The sequence below is a fragment of the Topomyia yanbarensis genome, chromosome 3 (genome assembly GCF_030247195.1).
Source record: "Topomyia yanbarensis strain Yona2022 chromosome 3, ASM3024719v1, whole genome shotgun sequence".
Lineage (NCBI taxonomy): Eukaryota > Metazoa > Arthropoda > Insecta > Diptera > Culicidae > Topomyia > Topomyia yanbarensis.
Genome location: NC_080672.1, coordinates 40,966,869 through 40,985,968, shown reverse-complemented (window position 1 = coordinate 40,985,968; position 19,100 = coordinate 40,966,869). Strand labels below are relative to the sequence as shown.

The 19,100-nt window shown below is 41.8% G+C and overlaps 1 protein-coding gene across 1 annotated transcript; it reads right to left on the bottom strand.

The window, feature by feature from the left end:
* Nucleotides 1-18,168: 18,168 nt before the first annotated feature.
* LOC131686894 (serine protease inhibitor dipetalogastin-like) lies at nucleotides 18,169-18,879 on the bottom strand. Its single transcript, XM_058970899.1, has one exon. The coding sequence runs from the start codon at nucleotides 18,877-18,879 to the stop codon at nucleotides 18,169-18,171; it is 711 nt and encodes a 236-aa protein (XP_058826882.1).
* Between the last annotated feature and the right edge of the window lie 221 nt (nucleotides 18,880-19,100).

Below are 19,100 nucleotides of genomic sequence, written 5' to 3'. Positions count from 1 at the left end.
ACTTCCGAAATAAATCCCATAAGCTATGTGCTCAAAGATAATATTTGCTTAATATAGGTAATCTTATCGAGTCCCAACAGTTTTGCAAGATTATAAGTCTATAGAGCTAAAGTTCTTATTTATGCATTGTAGAGAAATCAGTAGATTTTTTTTGCACACACTTTTAATGTTAACCAGCAAAATTACTGGTCTGTCTTTTGCTATAGTTTCAAGGATCTAGTAGAGGTATTGCCTAGAAAAATTAGCCTGTCTAATGATACAAAAAGTATCAATTTCATAAAAAAGATCTGTGATAAAATCTGAATACTTAAATAGATGAATAATAAGTTGTTCTCACTTGTCTGATAATATTGCCGTAAATAGTCTTTAATGTATTATCATTTAAATTGAAAATATTACAAATTTGAGTTAAATAGGAATTGAGCTGTTTCTCCGCATCTACAAATCGCCTGCCTGATCAGCATATTTGTAGCAAATTTCGATATTCTCTTCCACGAAGGTAGTTTGCGACGCGTGTCTGCGATCTTCTAATGTGTGTAGTTCCACTAATCCAATAATGGTTCTGCGGATCGTTCCAAAGCAATCTGCGCTGGACGGTTTCAATTCACCCACCAGACAACTTGAAAAGTCAATTTCAAAATTTATGGTTGGGTAAGCAAATTTCCAACTACGTTTGGTTCTCCTTTTCCTTATCCTCTACCTAATCCTAGATTCTTCCGTGTTTCCTTCCTCTATTCTGCTACACATTGAAGTGCGGAGGTCGACACAACTCAAGCGAACTACTAATCTACTTCTTCCGCAATTTCACAATCTTTTTCGCCAACTATCTAAACTTCATCCTACACTTTGCCAATATTTCACACTTCCAATATTATTTATTCCTCGGCAATATTTGTTTATCAACACATGTCTTCTGTCAATCTGACCGATTCGGCACATTAGTTGATTGGGCCAATTCCACTGTGCCCAGCGGTGTTGACAAAACGTAATAATTCGTCGATGTACTATAGCCTTTTTGTATCAAATAACATATTGCCTATTGCATTAATTTTGGAACTATTTTCACTAAGAACTATTCAAACTTACATTCACATTCCAGCAACTATCTCAAGTCACCAGAATTGACACATTTAAGCAACAAATTATAAGCCCTTTCCGAAACAAAATTCTGACTACGGGCCTGTTTCGAAAGCAAGCAAAAGATATTCATTACAAGTACAAGAGCAACCGCGTCTACATTGCCGCCTACAAAGTAGAGATCAACGGCGTGATCGCCGATTAATTTTAAATTCCTGCCGCTTTTCACAAAATATACGTCTACATTACTGCACTACTATTAAAATTCTTTTTTACTACTGATGTGCATTCAAAATTCTGTTTACTAACTAGATACTTTAAATCGACTTTTGAATGCTGAATAAAAACAATCAAACTTACATAATGCTAATGCCACTTTTTGGCTCATAAAGGGAACGACTCTTCCCTTGTTACTGAACCTAAAAAGTATAGGCAGATGAGATTCCTTGAAAAGGCTAAAACAATCTCTACAAAGCCTAAGGAAACCGCCTCGGATCTTAGTAATTTCAAATATAGAGGAGTTTCTAGCGCTTCCAGGAACACCAAAAATCTCATTTGGCTCAATATATCAACCAGAGATAGCGCAGGACTGGGTGGGTTCAGGTAGGGCACTCCTCTCGACACTGAGGAATGAGGAGACTTCAATTCTCATGGTATGAGATGGAGTTGTGCTAGCAATTTTTTTTTCAATTCGATTGAAGAAGTTTATACTTTAGGGTCATTCGCCTCTTTGATCGAGTTAAAGAAATCTCTGTAGAAAAATCTCAAACCCTACGTGCAGGGTTGGGAATCGATCCCAGGTAAGCTGTGTACAAGGTAATCGATTTACCAACTACACTATGCCCGTCTCTTATTTTCTCGATGATAATCAATTTAGCTCACTCCAATATCTTTGCTATAGCTGATCTGTTACAATAATTTTCGCTATATTTCCAATTTGAAATCTTTGCATATGAAATTTTCATGTCACACAACTCAATCACTTACGTTATTTACTTTTGTATACACTTCAAATTTGAGAACAACACCATTTATTGTTAATAAATCTAGATGGGACTAACAGCGCCGTAGCGTGGTCTTCTGGAGCCTTTCATGAAATCTCGGATTTGCGCCCTTTAGACTTTCAGTTATACTTGCAACAATTTAGTGTGCACCTAGAAGAGGCATACTAATTTTGAGTTATTTCATGACTTATTCTATTTATTTTATAAAGAAGTTCAAGATTTCACCCACTAACTATCCAAAGTTTGGGGTTGTGTTACCACCGTCATGATGATGAGTTATGCGGTAGTATTGGATGAAACACCGAACTCCTACCAGCAGAAGCCAAAGCATTCTTCACATTTCATTTCTATCATGTCCATATGAGCCTGCCTATAGTCCTAGTTTTCCGTTCTAAGTTTAAAACTGATTCGCTTTAGAATACCTATCCGTCTTTCAATTTCATTGCTATAGTTTCTCTTACTCTTAAATTCACCGGAAATAGTCAACAAAATCGATACAGTAGAACCTTGTGGCAATTAAACCATAGTAACACAGACATTGATAGTGTTTTTACACCTTATCAATCACGAATTGCGAACAATTTTGAGCATCAAAGCTTCCTTTTGATCACACTTTATATTAACTCCTCTTTACTTTCTGCACACCAGCTCGCTCACTGGGTGGTAAACAATAATCAGCTGTTTACGATCCGGATCGATACGGTTCACGTATGGTCGATTGAAGGCTTTGCATTTCACTGTCTTCCGTACGCACATTGTTTTCAGCACCGAACCTAGTCTTAAAATTAAAACAAATTTTAGGTATTTTGACAATACAAAAAAACAGTGTTTTAGAATGAAATTGACGTGTCACTATCGGTCAAACAAAGTAACCATTGGCTGTTTTGTTATATTACCAAAAGACGTGCCGTTTATGCTCGGATGTAAGCAATCCATGCTGCAGATTGATAGCATATGCGTGACCCTCATTTTTTTCCTCAGACCAATTCTCAGGGTAGGGAAGGTATCGTAAGCAATACGAGACGCTGGAATCACAACCATAAGTCGCGCTCGAAAGGATTGCGCCTGTGGCTGACGATGATGCGGCAATCGGTCTGGCTGGAGTGCGTTTTTGGTTGTGCTCGTGCCGTATCGCATCAGGAAACCTTGAAAACTCGCGTTCCGTTCCCGGCACGATAGGTACAGCATAGAAGCATGCATGTTTATGATTTTTTGTTCTCCTATTCATTATGAAACCAGATCGAGCACGTGCCACTCACGCACCCTGCCGCTGGCTGCCGAGGGAAAGGGGTTTTTTTCATTCTATTTTCTGGGGGTGAAGTATTTTTTTTACTCGCAGCCTTACAGGCACAGTCAGATTATAAAAAATGATTGTTGAGAAAAAAGGGTTTAGAATTTTTAAATCGGCGCATACTCCGATTCCTCCGTATGAAGCGGGATCGGCGGGACGTCGACCCGTTCGTAACGGAACTGGGATTTATTACGGGAGAGCAAAAGCGAAAAAGGATTCAACCGAATGAATGCGATACAATTTTATATGCGCATACATTTGAATAGGCAATTAGATTGTACTGGATTTGGCTCGGTGACGGTGCTAGGAATACAATTAATTGTAATGCAATAGTTTCAGGAACTAGTCGTATTTTAAAAACAGCATATAATTGAGGTCATTTGTCTCTGTTCCAAGTTACCTAAGCATTTTGGAAACAGTATCAGTGAACTAAAATTATAAAATTCCTTCAATGTTGAAACAAAACATCTGGAAAACGTTACTCTATCAGGTAAACAGAATGCAACAAGTATGATTAATTATGTTACGATTTTTTAATTACCCGACGAATGAACGGTAAAAGGATGATGCACGGCTGACGTCCGCAATGAATTCCCGGTGGGTAACCTCATGCTGGGTAACGGAAGCGTTTAGCGAAATCTCTGCTACTGACATCAAAAGCATTCTGATGGCGAAGCAATGGCGACCGACCAGGGAGATAATTAATTATAATAAGATAATTCTATTTTCCACTTGCGTAGTTCGCAAAAAAAAAACAGGCGAAAGGAAATTATTTCCCAAAGGCGCTTTTCCTTGGCTTTTCTCCACTTGTTTGAAAACCCCATGGTAAAAAAAGACCAGCTTTTAAATGTCCGTTCCATAGAAAAGTGGACTTTATGTAATGTGCCGCCTGTCGAAACGGTTTCCCATTATTTCCTTCTGAGACGTTCAGTAGTATTGATTAATTTTAATTAATGGCAAATAAGATGGTGGGATGAGATGACTGAAGACAGCGCTGGAAGCAGGAGAAAAAAGAATATTGAAACAGTCTCCTTATCTGCGTTTGACAACAGAACGACTCCGAGGACCGAATGGTGGTGGGTTTGCTGAGTCCAGAACGAACAAATGAATCGTTGATCACGTTCCGACACTGAAATGTCCAACCAAAATCAGTAGTTTCAAGCAGTTCCCTTAATTTTTAAGCAACACACTAAACCCGTTATATTCATTATCATAACAAGTGCATAAAAAGTGATACCCTGGTTTTTTATACCTCCTTAGCGAAAAAAAGCTAGACAGATGCAACTCTTTCCTGTCACCGAACCGGTTTAATGAAAAACCGTACATCCACCCTTTTTTTCCTCCAGCTAAGCTAACCCTGAACCCCTTGACTGGAAGCGTAGGGAATAAAAAAACCCATACCCACGTCTGTCTCCTGAGTCCTCATTTTTTCACTCTAATCAAATCCCTCGCAGCACATTCATCAGCATGAAGAATTTAATTGCAATTATTTAGGAGTAATTTATTGCATTACGGCTAGAAGTCCCGAATGTTAATTCTCAGTGCTACACACAGTTCCAAAGTCACCACGTCGCAAACTTTCGTAAATTGAATTCGTATATTTTCTTTCCAAGGCAGCAACATCCAACACCCGGAGAAGACGAGCCCATTTTCCGCTTTCCAGATCCGTGATGTGGCAGCACACACACTCACCGAGCGGATGCAAATAAACCTCGAGGCAATTCCTGTTTTATAATTTATTTTTTTCCCTCGTCAAGTTTCGCAGCTACCCTCAGGATTGTCGGGACAATCGAGTAAGGAAAAAAAAAACTACAAACTCACCCTGTCATTTGCATACCGTTACCCTCGCGCATAGCGAACCAAAAAAAAAATCTAGATCGGATGCACATCAAAGGGTTGAACGTATCTCGAGCCGAAGAGAAAGAAAAAAAAATGTACGGCGCGCACCCCTCACATTTTTTTGTGCTGCTCACTGTGTGTTCGTTTAATTCAATGACTTCTTTTTATTTTCGATACCGCGTTGAATTTGAATCCGGTTTCGTGTACTCCTGTGCGATCCTGCATTCCGCACTGCAAATCTGCTAATGCTGATGGTCCCGGATTGTTGATTCCAGCGGGATCAGGGTTGCAGTTATTCACAAATAGTCCGTTCGAGTCTTCTATATAGTCTATATAGTAGCAAAGTAAGTGTTAGAAATCGTCCCGAAGATTTCGGCTCCAGGTCAATCGGCCGAAAGCTATTTGAGAATGCTATTTGGCCGAATGCCATTTGGCCGAATGCCATTTGGCCGAATGCCATTTGGCCGAATGCCATTTGGCCGAATGCCATTTGGCCGAATGCCATTTGGCCGAATGCCATTTGGCCGAATGCCATTTGGCTGAATACCCTGCCGGCTTTTCTCCACTAGGAGCTTAACAACAGTATTTTATCTTTCTCCGGGCAAAACCAGCCTAGAGACCGTGTGGCATCCAACGAGTTGAAGTACCTCAGCCAAGAAATGATCCACTGAGTTCCTGCTCCTACGTTGTAAGTGGCGACTGAAAACAGGAAACACGCCAAAGTGCTTCTCCGTGCCGAGAACTGAATGGCTGGCAGGACTGAAATAGGTAAGTCGCGCACGGAGTGTCGTAGTTTTTACCCCTGCTGTATTAAGCGAATATCTCCCTAGTAACAATTCAGGTTTTATGATACTCTTGAAGTCTCTCTTAAAACTTAGATTGCACTTGTAGTTTGCTATAAAACTTAAATTGTTACTTGGGCTGACACGTTAGTTTCTTAGCAAATCGTGGGATTTAAATGGTGTTCATGTCCTTCATACCCATTTCAGGGTACGCTAATTTTCAGCATAAACCTACAGCATCTGTGAATTTATTCCGCATTGTGCAAGAAGGAAAATATTTAGTTCAAGAACCGTATTTCCATAAAGGAACCTTCTATGTTGGAAAATTACTTAACTCCGTCTTCGTGACTTTCGACAAAAAAAGCGTGATAAATCCTCGTGAAATTCCTCGTGCATGTGTACTTTTTTGTTAGGGGAAACTTTGCCACTGCGACCACTATTCAGGTTATCTTTTGTGGCTGTATGTATACTTACGAATAGTACAATTGATTGTTGATAACATAAGCAAAAAATACGTCTATTCTTCGACATATTTGCCGCATAATGAATCATCATTTCAAAACGGTTGAAGCATACTGTGGCAGAAATGAGTTTCCACTTATAATCGGCAGTGATGCAAATGCCCACCACATCATTTGGGGCAGCTCAGATATCAATTTGAGAAGCACCGAATTGATAGAATACTTAAGTAGTACAAACCCGCACATACCTAATGCAGAAAACCGCCCAACATTGGCTCTCGAGCTGACAAAAAAGAGGTGTTAGATGTAACTTTCTGCTCTGACCGTATAACGCATGAGAGTTGGCCAACTGGCACGTACCCAACGTGCTCTAATCGTCACTGTCAGAGCATAAGACCATCGTCTTCGATCATTTACACGTTACGATTGATTTTGTTACATATCGTAATCCCAATTCTACGAACCTGAGGCCTGGCGCTAGGTTTCATGGGTATTTTCCAACGATTAAATCTTTGAAGTAACTTTGTAGAAGTCGGGGATAAAACAAATCACTCATAGTAATAGTAGCAGCAGGCTTATCCCCTTCGAGTTATGCGTACTTCTAGAGGAGCCCCTTGGTGGAATGCTGAACTTGCTAGACTCAAAACGTTATGTCGAAGAGCTTGAAATCGCAGATGCAGAGACGGGTCGGGGGCATTTGGCTCGCAAAGCATACAGAGAAACTCGCCCTCTGAGAGGAGTGGTTGGGAAGGTACAAGTGCCTCAATTCAGTCTCTACGCATCGCTCGATCGAGATAGAAGTGTTTTGTTTTCGGTCTGTTGGAAAAAGAACAGTGCAGTAATCCGCGTTCAAGGTTATTTTGCCATTCTCTGCCTCTTCGAGGTTTGTACTTTTATTCTTTTGTGCGTGTGTTAACCGTTAGGCCACATTCCTCAACCTTTTGTTCGTAAAGCGAGGATTGAACAATAACCAGCTATTTAAGCTGGACTGGTGCGTCGTGGGAAACGAGTATACAGATAAGTGAAATCTACCTTTTTGATACATTTACGGCTTTTTCCCGTCTGCGCGGGTGCTGACCCCGTGCATTGACGGTGTCGATGGCTTCCTCCCCGGATGGCCAAATGGAGATCGAGTCGACTCCTAAGGCTCTCCCCCGACCCAAACAATATCCAGAGCTCTCGACCGGTCCCTTTGTGGTCTTCTTTCGGCCCAAAACAAAATCGCTGAATCTATTACAGATTTCAAAAGATCTGACGGAACGTTTCTCGGCTGTGATCGAAATAAAAAAGGTCCGCTCAGACAGGCTGAGGGTCGTGCTGACTAACTCAAAGCAGGCAAACGATATTGCTTGCTGCGAGCACTTTACGAAGGACTATCACGTGTATATTCCAGCTGTGAAAGTACAGTCTGAAGGCGTTGTCACCGATGACAGTTTGACATGCGAGGATCTGCTGCAGTACGGGGTTGGCCGTTTCAGAGACCGCTTACTTCAGCCAGTGAAAATACTCGAGTGCAAGCGTTTGCACTCAGTAGTAGTTGCGGGGGATGGTTCAAAAACGTACCCCCAATCAAACTCTTATCGGTTGACCTTCGCTGGTACCGCTTTGCCAAATTACGTCCTCTTGCACAAGGTTCGTCTGCCTGTGCGTCTGTTTGTGCCGCGGGTCATGAATTGCACAAAGTGTAAACAATTGGGTCACACAGCCACCCATTGTAGCAATAAGGCCCGCTGTGGAAAATGCGGGGAGAATCATCTAGATGATTCGTGCAGTAAGAATGCTGAGAAGTGTCCTTACTGTGCAGAGAATCTGCATGATATCTCGGCATGTCCCGCGTACAAACTACGCGGGGATAAACTAAAACGTTCCCTTGCTGGACGATCCGAACGTTCTTTTGCAGAAATGCTAAAGAAAGCTACACCACCAACCTCAACAAACATCTATGCTCACTTGCCTCCTAACGAGGGCGAGGCTGATGACCCACAAGAGGGAACATCTACTAGGGCGCCTAGAAGTTATAGGAAGAGGAGGAACATTTCCTCTCCTAAAGTTCGTTGTAAAGGCCAGAAGGTATCCCTTGACGGGACTCAGAAAGTCACATCTATTGGAAGTGTTGCAACCAATCCGAAGCAATTAGCTCCTGGTCTCGGAGGATTAAATTCAGAGAAGGAGTTCCCAGCACTTCCCGGAACATCAAAAATCCAAAGTGTTCCTCTGTTTCAGTTCGAGAATAATCGCGGCACTGGAATTATCAAACTCTCGGACATTGTGGACTGGATAATAAAAACTTTCAATATAACTGATCCTATTAAAAGTCTTATGTTAGCTTTTCTCCCTACAGTAAGAACATTTTTGAAGCAGTTGACTGCTAAATGGCCCCTCCTTTCAGCGATTGTATCCCTCGATGGCTAACTCATCGAACGAGGTCACGGATTTGATCACTGTTCTACAGTGGAATTGCAGAAGTATCATCCCGAAAATCGATTCCTTCAAAATTTTAATAAATAATTTGAGTTGCGATGCATTTGCATTATGTGAAACTTGGTTAACTTCCGACATAGATCTCAACTTCCACGACTTTAATATTATTCGCCTGGATCGAGACACCCCCTATGGAGGAGTGCTTTTGGGGATCAAAAAGCGCTATTCCTTCTACAGAATTAACCTTCCCTCGATAACAGGTATTGAAGTTGTCGCTTGTCAAGTAACAACCAAAGGCAAAGATCTTTGCATAGCTTCCATATATATTCCCCCCAACACCGCGATTGGGCATCGCCGGCTACATGCCATCATAGAATCCCTGCCTGCACCGCGACTAGTTTTAGGCGACTTTAACTCTCACGGTACGGAATGGGGTTGCCTTTATGATGATAACCGTTCCTCTTTAATTCACAATATTTGCGACAACTTCAACATGACAATTCTAAACACGGGTGAAATGACACGGATTCCTCCCCCACCAGCGCGCCCAAGCGCATTAGATTTATCCCTTTGCTCGACCTCGCTAAAGTTAGAATGCGCGTGGAAGGTAATCCCTGATCCCCACGGTAGCGACCATCTGCCGATCATAGTCTCAATCAATAACGGCTCAAGGCCATTGGAAACAATCAATATTTCGTATGACCTCACACGAAATATCGATTGGAAGAGCTATGCTGCCGCGATATCCGACAACATCGAATCTACTCAAGAACTTCCTCCGGAGGAAGAGTACAGCTTTTTGGCTGGCTTGATTCTCGACAGCGCGAATCAAGCTCAGACTAAGCCAGTACCCGGCGCGAACATACAAAAACGTTCTCCCAATCCCTGGTGGGATAAAGAGTGCTCAGACGTGTACGCAGAGAAGGCCGCCGCGTTTAAGACCTTCCGGAACGACGGGTTACCCGCTAGTTTTCGACAGTACGCGACGTTAGACAAGCGAATGAAGAGTTTGATGAAAGCCAAAAAACGCGGTTATTGGCGCCGGTTCGTCGACGGATTAACGAGAGAAACATCGATGAGCACTCTTTGGGGAACAGCCCGACGTATGCGAAATCGAAACAGTACTAATGAGAGCGTGGAATATTCAAACCGTTGGATATTCGATTTCGCCAAGAAGGTTTGTCCGGATTCCGCCCCGGCACAGAAGATCTACCGCGCCGCGTCCCGTCACGATAACGCGAACGAAACACCTTTTTCGATGGTGGAGTTCTCACTTGCTCTCTTGTCGTGTAACAATAAAGCTCCAGGGCCAGACAGAATCAAATTCAACTTGTTGAAGAATCTGCCAGACTCTGCCAAGAGACGCTTGTTGAACTTATTTAATAAGTTTCTTGAGGCTAACATTGTCCCACACGATTGGAGGCAAGTGAAGGTCATCGCCATCCAAAAACCAGGAAAACCAGCCTCCGACCACAATTCGTATCGACCGATCGCAATGCTATCTTGTATCCGGAAGTTGTTCGAGAAAATGATCCTATCCCGCCTCGACAATTGGGTCGAAGCAAATGGCTTACTGTCAGATACACAATTTGGCTTTCGCAAAGGCAAAGGGACGAATGATTGTCTTGCGTTGCTCTCAACCGAAATTCAAATGGCCTATGCTAGTAAAGAGCAGATGGCATCAGTGTTCCTAGATATAAAGGGGGCTTTTGATTCAGTTTCTATCAACATTCTTTCAGAGAAGCTGCACCAGCATGGTCTTTCAGCGACTTTAAACAACTTATTACTAAACTTGTTGTCGGACAAGCACATGCATTTTTCGCATGGTGACTTATCGACATCACGATTTAGCTACATGGGCCTTCCCCAGGGCTCATGTCTAAGCCCCCTGTTATACAATTTCTACGTCAACGACATTGATGAATGTCTTGACAATTCCTGCACGTTAAGACAACTTGCAGACGATGGCGTGGTGTCTGTTACGGGACCCAAAGCTGTCGATCTACAAGGACCATTACAGAATACCTTGGACAATTTGTCTGCATGGGCTATTAAGCTGGGTATCGAATTCTCCACGGAGAAAACTGAGCTAGTTGTATTTTCTAGGAAGCGTGAACCAGCACAACTACAGCTTCTATTAATGGGTCAAACTATAGCTCAGGTCTTCACAGTAAAATATCTAGGGGTCTGGTTCGACTCGAAAGGTACTTGGGGATGCCATATTCGGTATCTGAAACAGAAATGCCAGCAAAGGATCAACTTTCTTCGTACAATAACCGGAACGTGGTGGGGTGCCCACCCAGGAGACCTAATTAGGTTGTATCAAACAACGATACTGTCGGTACTGGAATACGGATGCTTCTGCTTTCGATCCGCCGCGAACATACATTTCATCAAACTCGAAAGAATTCAGTATCGTTGTTTGCGTATCGCCTTAGGGTGCATGCAGTCGACCCATACGATGAGTCTCGAAGTCCTGTCGGGCGTTCTCCCGCTGAAAAATCGATTTTGGGAACTCTCATATCGATTGCTCATTCGATGCGATATCTTGAACCCGTTGGTGATTGAAAATTTCGAAAGGCTTGTTGAGCTCAATTCTCAGACCCGTTTTATGTCCCTGTACTTTGACTACATGGCGCAAAATATTAATCCTTCTTCTTACAATCCCAACCGTGTGCATTTCATAAATACTTCTGAATCTACTGTTTTCTTCGACACATCCATGAAAGATGAGATTATTGGAATTCCGGACCACATACGCCCACAAGTGGTTCCAAATATTTTTTATAATAAATTCCGAGAAGTCGACTGTTCTAAGATGTTTTATACTGACGGATCAAACCTCGAAGGGTCCACTGGCTTCGGTATTTTCAATCAAAAGTTCACCGCCTCCTACAAACTCAGTGACCCTGCTTCAGTTTACGCCGCAGAACTAGCTGCTATTCAGTATACCCTTGGAGTCATTGACACATTACCCACAGACCATTACTTCATCGTCTCGGATAGTCTGAGTTCTATTGACGCTATTCGCTCGATGAAACATGGAAAGCATTCCTCGTATTTTTTGGGGAAAATACGGGAGCTACTGAGTGCTTTATCTGACAAATCTTTCCAGATTACCTTGGTGTGGGTCCCTTCTCATTGCTCCATTCCGGGCAATGAGAAGGCGGACTCCTTAGCTAAGGTGGGTGCCATTGAAGGTGACGTTTTTGAAAGACCAATTTGCTTCCACGAATTTTTCAGTATTACTCATCAGAGAACCCTCGAAAGTTGGCAAACCTCGTGGAGCAATGGGGAGCTAGGAAGGTGGCTACATTCGATAGTCCCTAAGGTATCGACGAAACCTTGGTTCAAGGGGATGGATGTGGGTCGTGACTTCATTCGTGTGATGTCCCGACTCATGGCGAACCATTACACGCTGGATGCACATCTCCGACGTATTGGGCTCGTGGAGAGTGGTATCTGCGCTTGTGGCGACGGTTATCACGATATAGAGCACATAGTCTGGGCGTGCACCGAGTACAGTTCCGCCAGGTCTCGGCTTGTGGACACCCTCCGGGCCCGAGGAAGACCACCTAACGTCCCGGTTCGAGATGTGTTGGCAAGCCGCGATGTCCTCTATATGTCCCTTATATACACCTTCATAAAAACCATCAATATCCAACTTTAACTGCCCCTTTTTCCTTATCATTCTCAGAAGCGCTCTCTTCCACCTGTACCATACACCCACGATGGTTTGATGCGACTCCAAGGCGACACAAAACATCCCTGTCGAATGAGCCAACAAACACGGGACCTAAAGCACGAACATCACACGCACAACTCGAAATGTAGCCGATCAACATCTGAGCCGCACTACGAAATCGTCTGGAGAAACCCCTGCCATCTCGAGAACGACCACCCGGCGTCCCAGTACATGATTCTTCCTGATGAAGACCACCCTGATTCTGTAATCCATCCGTTGATCTCCCGAAGTCTGAAACTGAAATAATGTTCTCCCCCTGCCATGTTTGTCCACCCTACTTCCCCTGACTCTTATACACAGAAGTAACACCCCTCCCCCCCCCCCCAAATATCTTCATGAAGCATTTAGCTCTTCTTGCCTTTTCTAGTTTTAACTATTATATTATATGATCTCGTTGAAAATGCCCAACTCTACTACCACATAAAATAACTCTAATTAATGTCTCCGAATCTTTACAAAATTTAATCACGCCCTCTAATTATTTCTACTTTTAAGATAGTCGTAAAAATTTTCCCCCTTAGTTAAACATTATTTGCTCCAATAATCTCATTGCTAAAAATGTCAAACCGTATTGCCATAAAAACTAAATGACCCCTCTAATCCTACGAAAATTATACTACCCCCTTGTGTATATGTATAGCTATAAATTAGCCTTAGTTTAATTTCAAAAATCAATATGTAAGCCCCTAGTTTTAAGTAATTTAAAATGTAAAACAAAACAAAATTGGCACCTTTAAGCTAACGCAAACCTGCCTTATCAAATAAACGAATTGAAAAAAAAAAAAAGTGCCTCAATTCGCCACGAGGCTAGAAGATGAAATAAGTTACATTCGAAATTGAAAGACTCCCATGGCAATTCGATTAGAACTGCTAAAATGGTGAATGCTCATTTGACGCAGCAGTCGTACTGTCTTTTTGGCCACACTTTCCACGCTTTTGAAGCCTAGACTGCCCAGAAAAATAATGAATTTTTGAAAACTCAATCGGCCCACCCCTGATTCGATTCCTAGTCCCACCAGGAGTGCTTGCTTCAAATTTGAAGCAAATCGGACAAGTCTAGCTACCGGACCAACGTGCCTGAAGTTTGCATGGGTTTTTTCGACAATTTACATGAAGAAAACCCACTAACTCGCATTTTTGCCGCTAGGTGACACTGTGTGTATCGTATAAACCCTGTAAGTGAAAATAAGAAAGATAATATAGTTGTCTACAACTTTGTTAAAAACTGCTAGTGAATCCGGCTTTGTTAAAAGAAGTTATTGAACTTTGAACGAAGTGATGTCCGAGTCAGTTTTGCATGGGGCCTAGCAATGCATGGTTGTGTATCAGTAATTGATTTCCACGAACTATGCATTTTTGTAAAATAATCGATTGGTTTGGCAATAGTATGCAATACAATTTTTTTTTCCTAAATAGGAAGTTAATAATTTTTTAAAAGTAATTGAAAATTTCCCATGAAGAAGGGATTTGAACCCCCAAACCCTCCCCTTCCGCACGAGCCTGTCTACAACATCAAAAAACTTTTTTGCAAAAGCAAATTTTAGGAGTTTTTGCTTGACATTGAAGGTGCTTTTGATAATGTGTCTTCCATGTTGAAAGCAGCACGAGGTCATGGAGTACCTTCCTATATTACGATCTGGATACACGTAATGCTTAGCAACCGCTATCTGTGCTCATCGTTAAGGGAGTCCTCTTCAAATGTGGTTTCTAATTGTTACAAATACACTCCTAAAAGGTTTTAACGAAATACGCTTTAATTTAGTTTTTCATGAGCTTTGTACAAAGCTGTAACTCACCTCCGAAGATTTTCCAAAAGTCGAGTTGTTGCAACTTATTCATCAATCAACTTGGAACAAGTTGGGAAATGTTCGAAAAACGAACCGCCATCGTTTGACACAAACTTTTTTACAATTTTGCATTTTTACAAAAATTACAGCTTTTTTCGAACAAAAAATATTTTTTGTTAAAAGCTCAACCATTTTGCCAAAGAGTAGAATATCGGAAAAACCGTCTGTCAGACGAAAACCAATGTGATACAAACATATATTCGTTTTGAATTTTCCGCTTCAGATGAACTGCATGACCACAACCATACCAATCGATTGATCTTACATTTTGAGAGGGGCGCATCCAAGGTCAAACATAGGTCAAACAACCTCGAACAAAAATTCGTGTTAAACGTTCAATAATTAAATACTCGAACCCAAAAAATCTTATCCCATTCGCATTAATGGTTCTTCTTCAATCCATCCCCGAAAACGTCTTGAAAAGCGTTATTTATAGAGGACCCCCTTAAGACCAGTATAGATAGGGAAACTGAATGTCTGCGGATGTCCTCCAGGTGACGTGCTGTCACCACTTTTATGGAACCTTGTCGCCGATGGCTAGTTGAGGAAACTTAATAAGCTGGGGTTTTCGACATATGGTTTCGTCGATGATTATCCTATAATAATCACAGATATTTGCATTAACACAATTTTTTATTTGATGCAGCAAGCCTTATGTGTTGTTGAGAAATGATGTTCATGTTGGACTACCAGTTAATCCAAACAAAGCGTCAATCCACATAAACGACATTGCTTTTCACGCAATAAAGGATTACAAGCGGAGCTTGTTCGTTGCACCTTTTTAAGTCTGAAATTATTGTCGCTGTTTGGTACGTTGGGGTAATTCTTGACTCAAAACTCAATTGGTCCGCTCACATCGATATCATAATCAAGAAAGCTTGCATGGTCTTCGACCAATGCAGACGGGTTTTTGGCAAATCTTGGGGTCTCAAACCCAAGTACATTCAGTGGATTGCTAGATCAATACTGGCACACGGATACCTTATGTGGTGGCAGAAGGGAGAAGTCACGACAATCAAATCAAAGTAAAACCATCTGCAGAGTCATGGTCTTAATGTCGATGACCAGTGCGTTCACGATAACACCTACCACTGCTCTACAGGCACTCTTGAACATAAAACCACTGTATGTGTTTCTGAAACAAGAAGCACTTTCTTGTGTATAATGTCTTAAGGTGAGCTCTAGAACAGTAACCCAATACATCGTGCAACCAGCAACACAAGACTGTGGTGGTTGCAAATGACTCCGGCTGTCCTTAAAAAATCATACACATTGAACTCAGTTGGATTATATCTGATCTTCTTTCGTATTAAAGATAATCCCCTAATAATTATAAAGATTTCGAAAAACTAACACAGACATTTTCAGCCGTGACAGATATCTCGAAAATTTGCCGAGATTAGCTCAGAATTGTGATATCCTGAAGCAAACTAATGACATTACTGGCGACAAGCATTTTGTGAAAGATTACCACGTCTACATACCTACCAACAACGTCAAGATCGACGGTGTGGTCATCGATTCGAGTTTGTCACGCATGGATCTACTGAAACATGGGGATGGTGTTTCGAGTACCACTTGCGCCAGTGAGCGTAGATTTTGAGTAGCAATCACACATGACGAGAGAAAATTGTATGTTCTTTCGTACTAGAATCGGGTGACCGTTGGTCGGACTGCATTGCGTCTTGTTCGACAAGGTTCGTCTGTCTGCTCAGCTATTTGTACCGCGCATCGTGCATTGCACTAATTTTAAGTAATTGAGCAGTTGTAGCAATAATACCTGGCATTGCATTGCCGTAGAAAGCCATATGATGACTATTGCATAGCGAATCTGAAGTTATGAAAGACGCCACGCCAGTAACAACTCCGGAAGAGTACTGTTATGACAATTCCCTTGACACCTGTTACTGCTCCTAAAAACTTTAGGTAGAGCAGATTCCTTGTAAAAGATAAATTATTTTTCCTGAGAGGCTAACAAATATAATAGCTCTAGGTAGCACTGACACGAAGTCGAAGCAAACCTGGTCTTAGAAATTTGAGATCAAACGAGGAGTTTCCAGCGCTTCCAGGAATACCAAAATGGCTCAATATTTCAACCAGCGATTCATCTTAGTGCAGAACCGGTTGGGCTCTGGGAACTTTGTGATATTGCGAAACTCCTACAGACACCGAAGAAACTTCAAGTCTCACGGTACAGCATCGATCTAACTAAAAATTAACCTTATTTCCCGTGAGGAACAAACGAAAAAGCATGCTTTTTTCTCAACATTTTTATGATTACGACATGATAGTTGAGCGGATTATGATGTATTATACATAAAAGAAACAGCTTGATGTATGCTTTGTTCATAAAGTACAAGAATTAGTTCGAATATGTTTAATAAAGCCGAAATTGCACAAATTATATCTGGTGATGCCGCGAGAAATGCGTTACGGAAGTAGTAACCCATTTATGTTTCTACGAAACTGAGAAAGTGAACGATAAAGTTTGCAATAATTTAAACGTGGAAATGGCACCCTTATTCTGATTTATTTTATAAATCAGATAAATATTTCAGCACCTCCCCCCTGGCGTCCTTGGTGAAGGCCCACCCGGCCAACCGCACGTTACGAGCCTAAATACATCAAAGCACAGCTGATTGATTCTGTATGTCCTCTGTATCACAATTTTCGTTTATTGGAGGCCGTTAAGTTTTTTCGAGTGTATTCGGAGATCTTTAAAAGTTTTAGCAGAGGAATCATTATCGCTAAGATATCGACTAAAGTATGGTTTAAGGGATAAGTCGAGATTTCATTCACGTCGACTTTCGACGCTCATGATTGGTACTTGGCTAACTGGGAATATATTTTGCGTAGAAAGGATCAATAAGACGTCGAGACTGTGTATCTAGCTGGCGATTATGTCGGACTGTCAGTTACTGATGAGACGAAGTTGAAACACGAAAGTCCTACTTATTACATCTATTTTTGTTTTGAAAAATGATCAGTACTAACGGGTTTTGCCAGTGCACGTTGTAATACATGCACCGAAGATTAATATCAGATTTGATGTAGTTATGATCGAGAATTTTGTCGAATACTTGCTTTACTGGTGTAGGCCAATAGAGGGGTGATTCCAGTTAACCCATTTTTTCAAGAAAATATGAAAAGTATTCATCAGAATTAGAGGGTTCAGTTAAATATTCAGTTCCCACTTGCCATCATACGCACCTACTGTCGAGAAGCCGTGTGACACTCACTGTTTTGTTTCTGATATTACCCTAATTCTAGTTCATTCATATTCAGAATAAGTTCGCACTGATGTTTGAGAAAATAAAAAATAATTGCAGCAAACTTGTTTTGAATTTGGGTAAAACTTCTACTTGTGAGCTATTCTTTTTTGATTCAGTCAAAGATACACAAAGGACATTAAAACCAGAAAAGGTGTCACTTCATCTGGATTTTATTCACTTTTAATTAAACATTTTAAATGGTTGTATGGAAAGCTCTACCATGACGTCACGAATGAGCTCTACTGCTCATCATTTGCTACAGATCGCCAACATTGTTTACGCGCAAATTCGAGTGAACCGAATCTACGTCAAAAAATGTAAACAGTATTAATGAACGAAAATAGTGGAGCTACCTGTGACGACAAAGAACCTTAAGAATAATCTAGATCAAAGCAACAAAAATCACTTCACGCAGCCTCCGCCGCCGCATCAACCGTGCTTTTCCGATTTCAGATTAGTCTGCAGATCGAACCCTTTCTGGATGACATCCAACCGTCGCACGCAATCGCCCAGGTGAGCTTCCTTTAACCCCGGAAGCATTGCGGCAGCGTAGCGCAGATGACACAGATTCAGGTACGTAACACCATCCGTACCGCAGAACGGTTGCAGTATTGGTGGACATTTCTGTTGGACCACCATATCCTGCGTGCAGAAACCTTCGTAGGATTTGGTAATGTGCGGCGCTATTTCCGTGACACAGCCCAGAACGCAATCGCTGCTGTAGGATTTCTTGTCCGTACCGCAGACCGGCTTGAATAACTTCTCGCACTGACTCATGCAAGATTGGGACTTTCTGCGATTGCCTTCCGGCATCAGCCACCAATCGCGGATGGATTCCATCGGCCTAAAGATCGGCTCATTCGGGCAGCGACCGAAGAAGGAAAATTGAACCGACGGAACGAGCTCTGTCAGGCATCCGAGCAAGTATTGGTTGTAGTAGCTGAAACCATCGGTAGCACAAACTGGATCATAACGGCTTTTGGGATCTTTTTCGTCCATGGTCTGGGCAATGCAACCGATAAAGGTCTTCACCTGCTCGTCCGTGAGGTCGTATTCCGGCGGATATACCGTATATGTTGCACGGGATAGACCAACCAAGGCCAAAAACACCGCGATGGCGAGTAATTGAAACAAATGCATTCTACTAAGCCGGACAGAACTACACTGAAGTATCCCGCTTCGCGCTACTCGTTTTATGGGCGACGTGGTTGTTTTTGTAATTTTAATGAACAGTTGGTTATTTGCAATCTTTTCGTGGCACATATGGATTGAGAAATGTGTTAATAGATAACCGCTTGGTCTGTTGAGATCTGTTTCCAGTTTCATAAAAAATAATTAAGTAGCTTGAATGACTTTTTTAT

Excerpts from the sequence above, each read along its gene's own strand:
- LOC131686894 (XM_058970899.1), bottom strand. The coding sequence starts at position 18,879 with ATGCATTTGTTTCAATTACTCGCCATCGCGGTGTTTTTGGCCTTGGTT.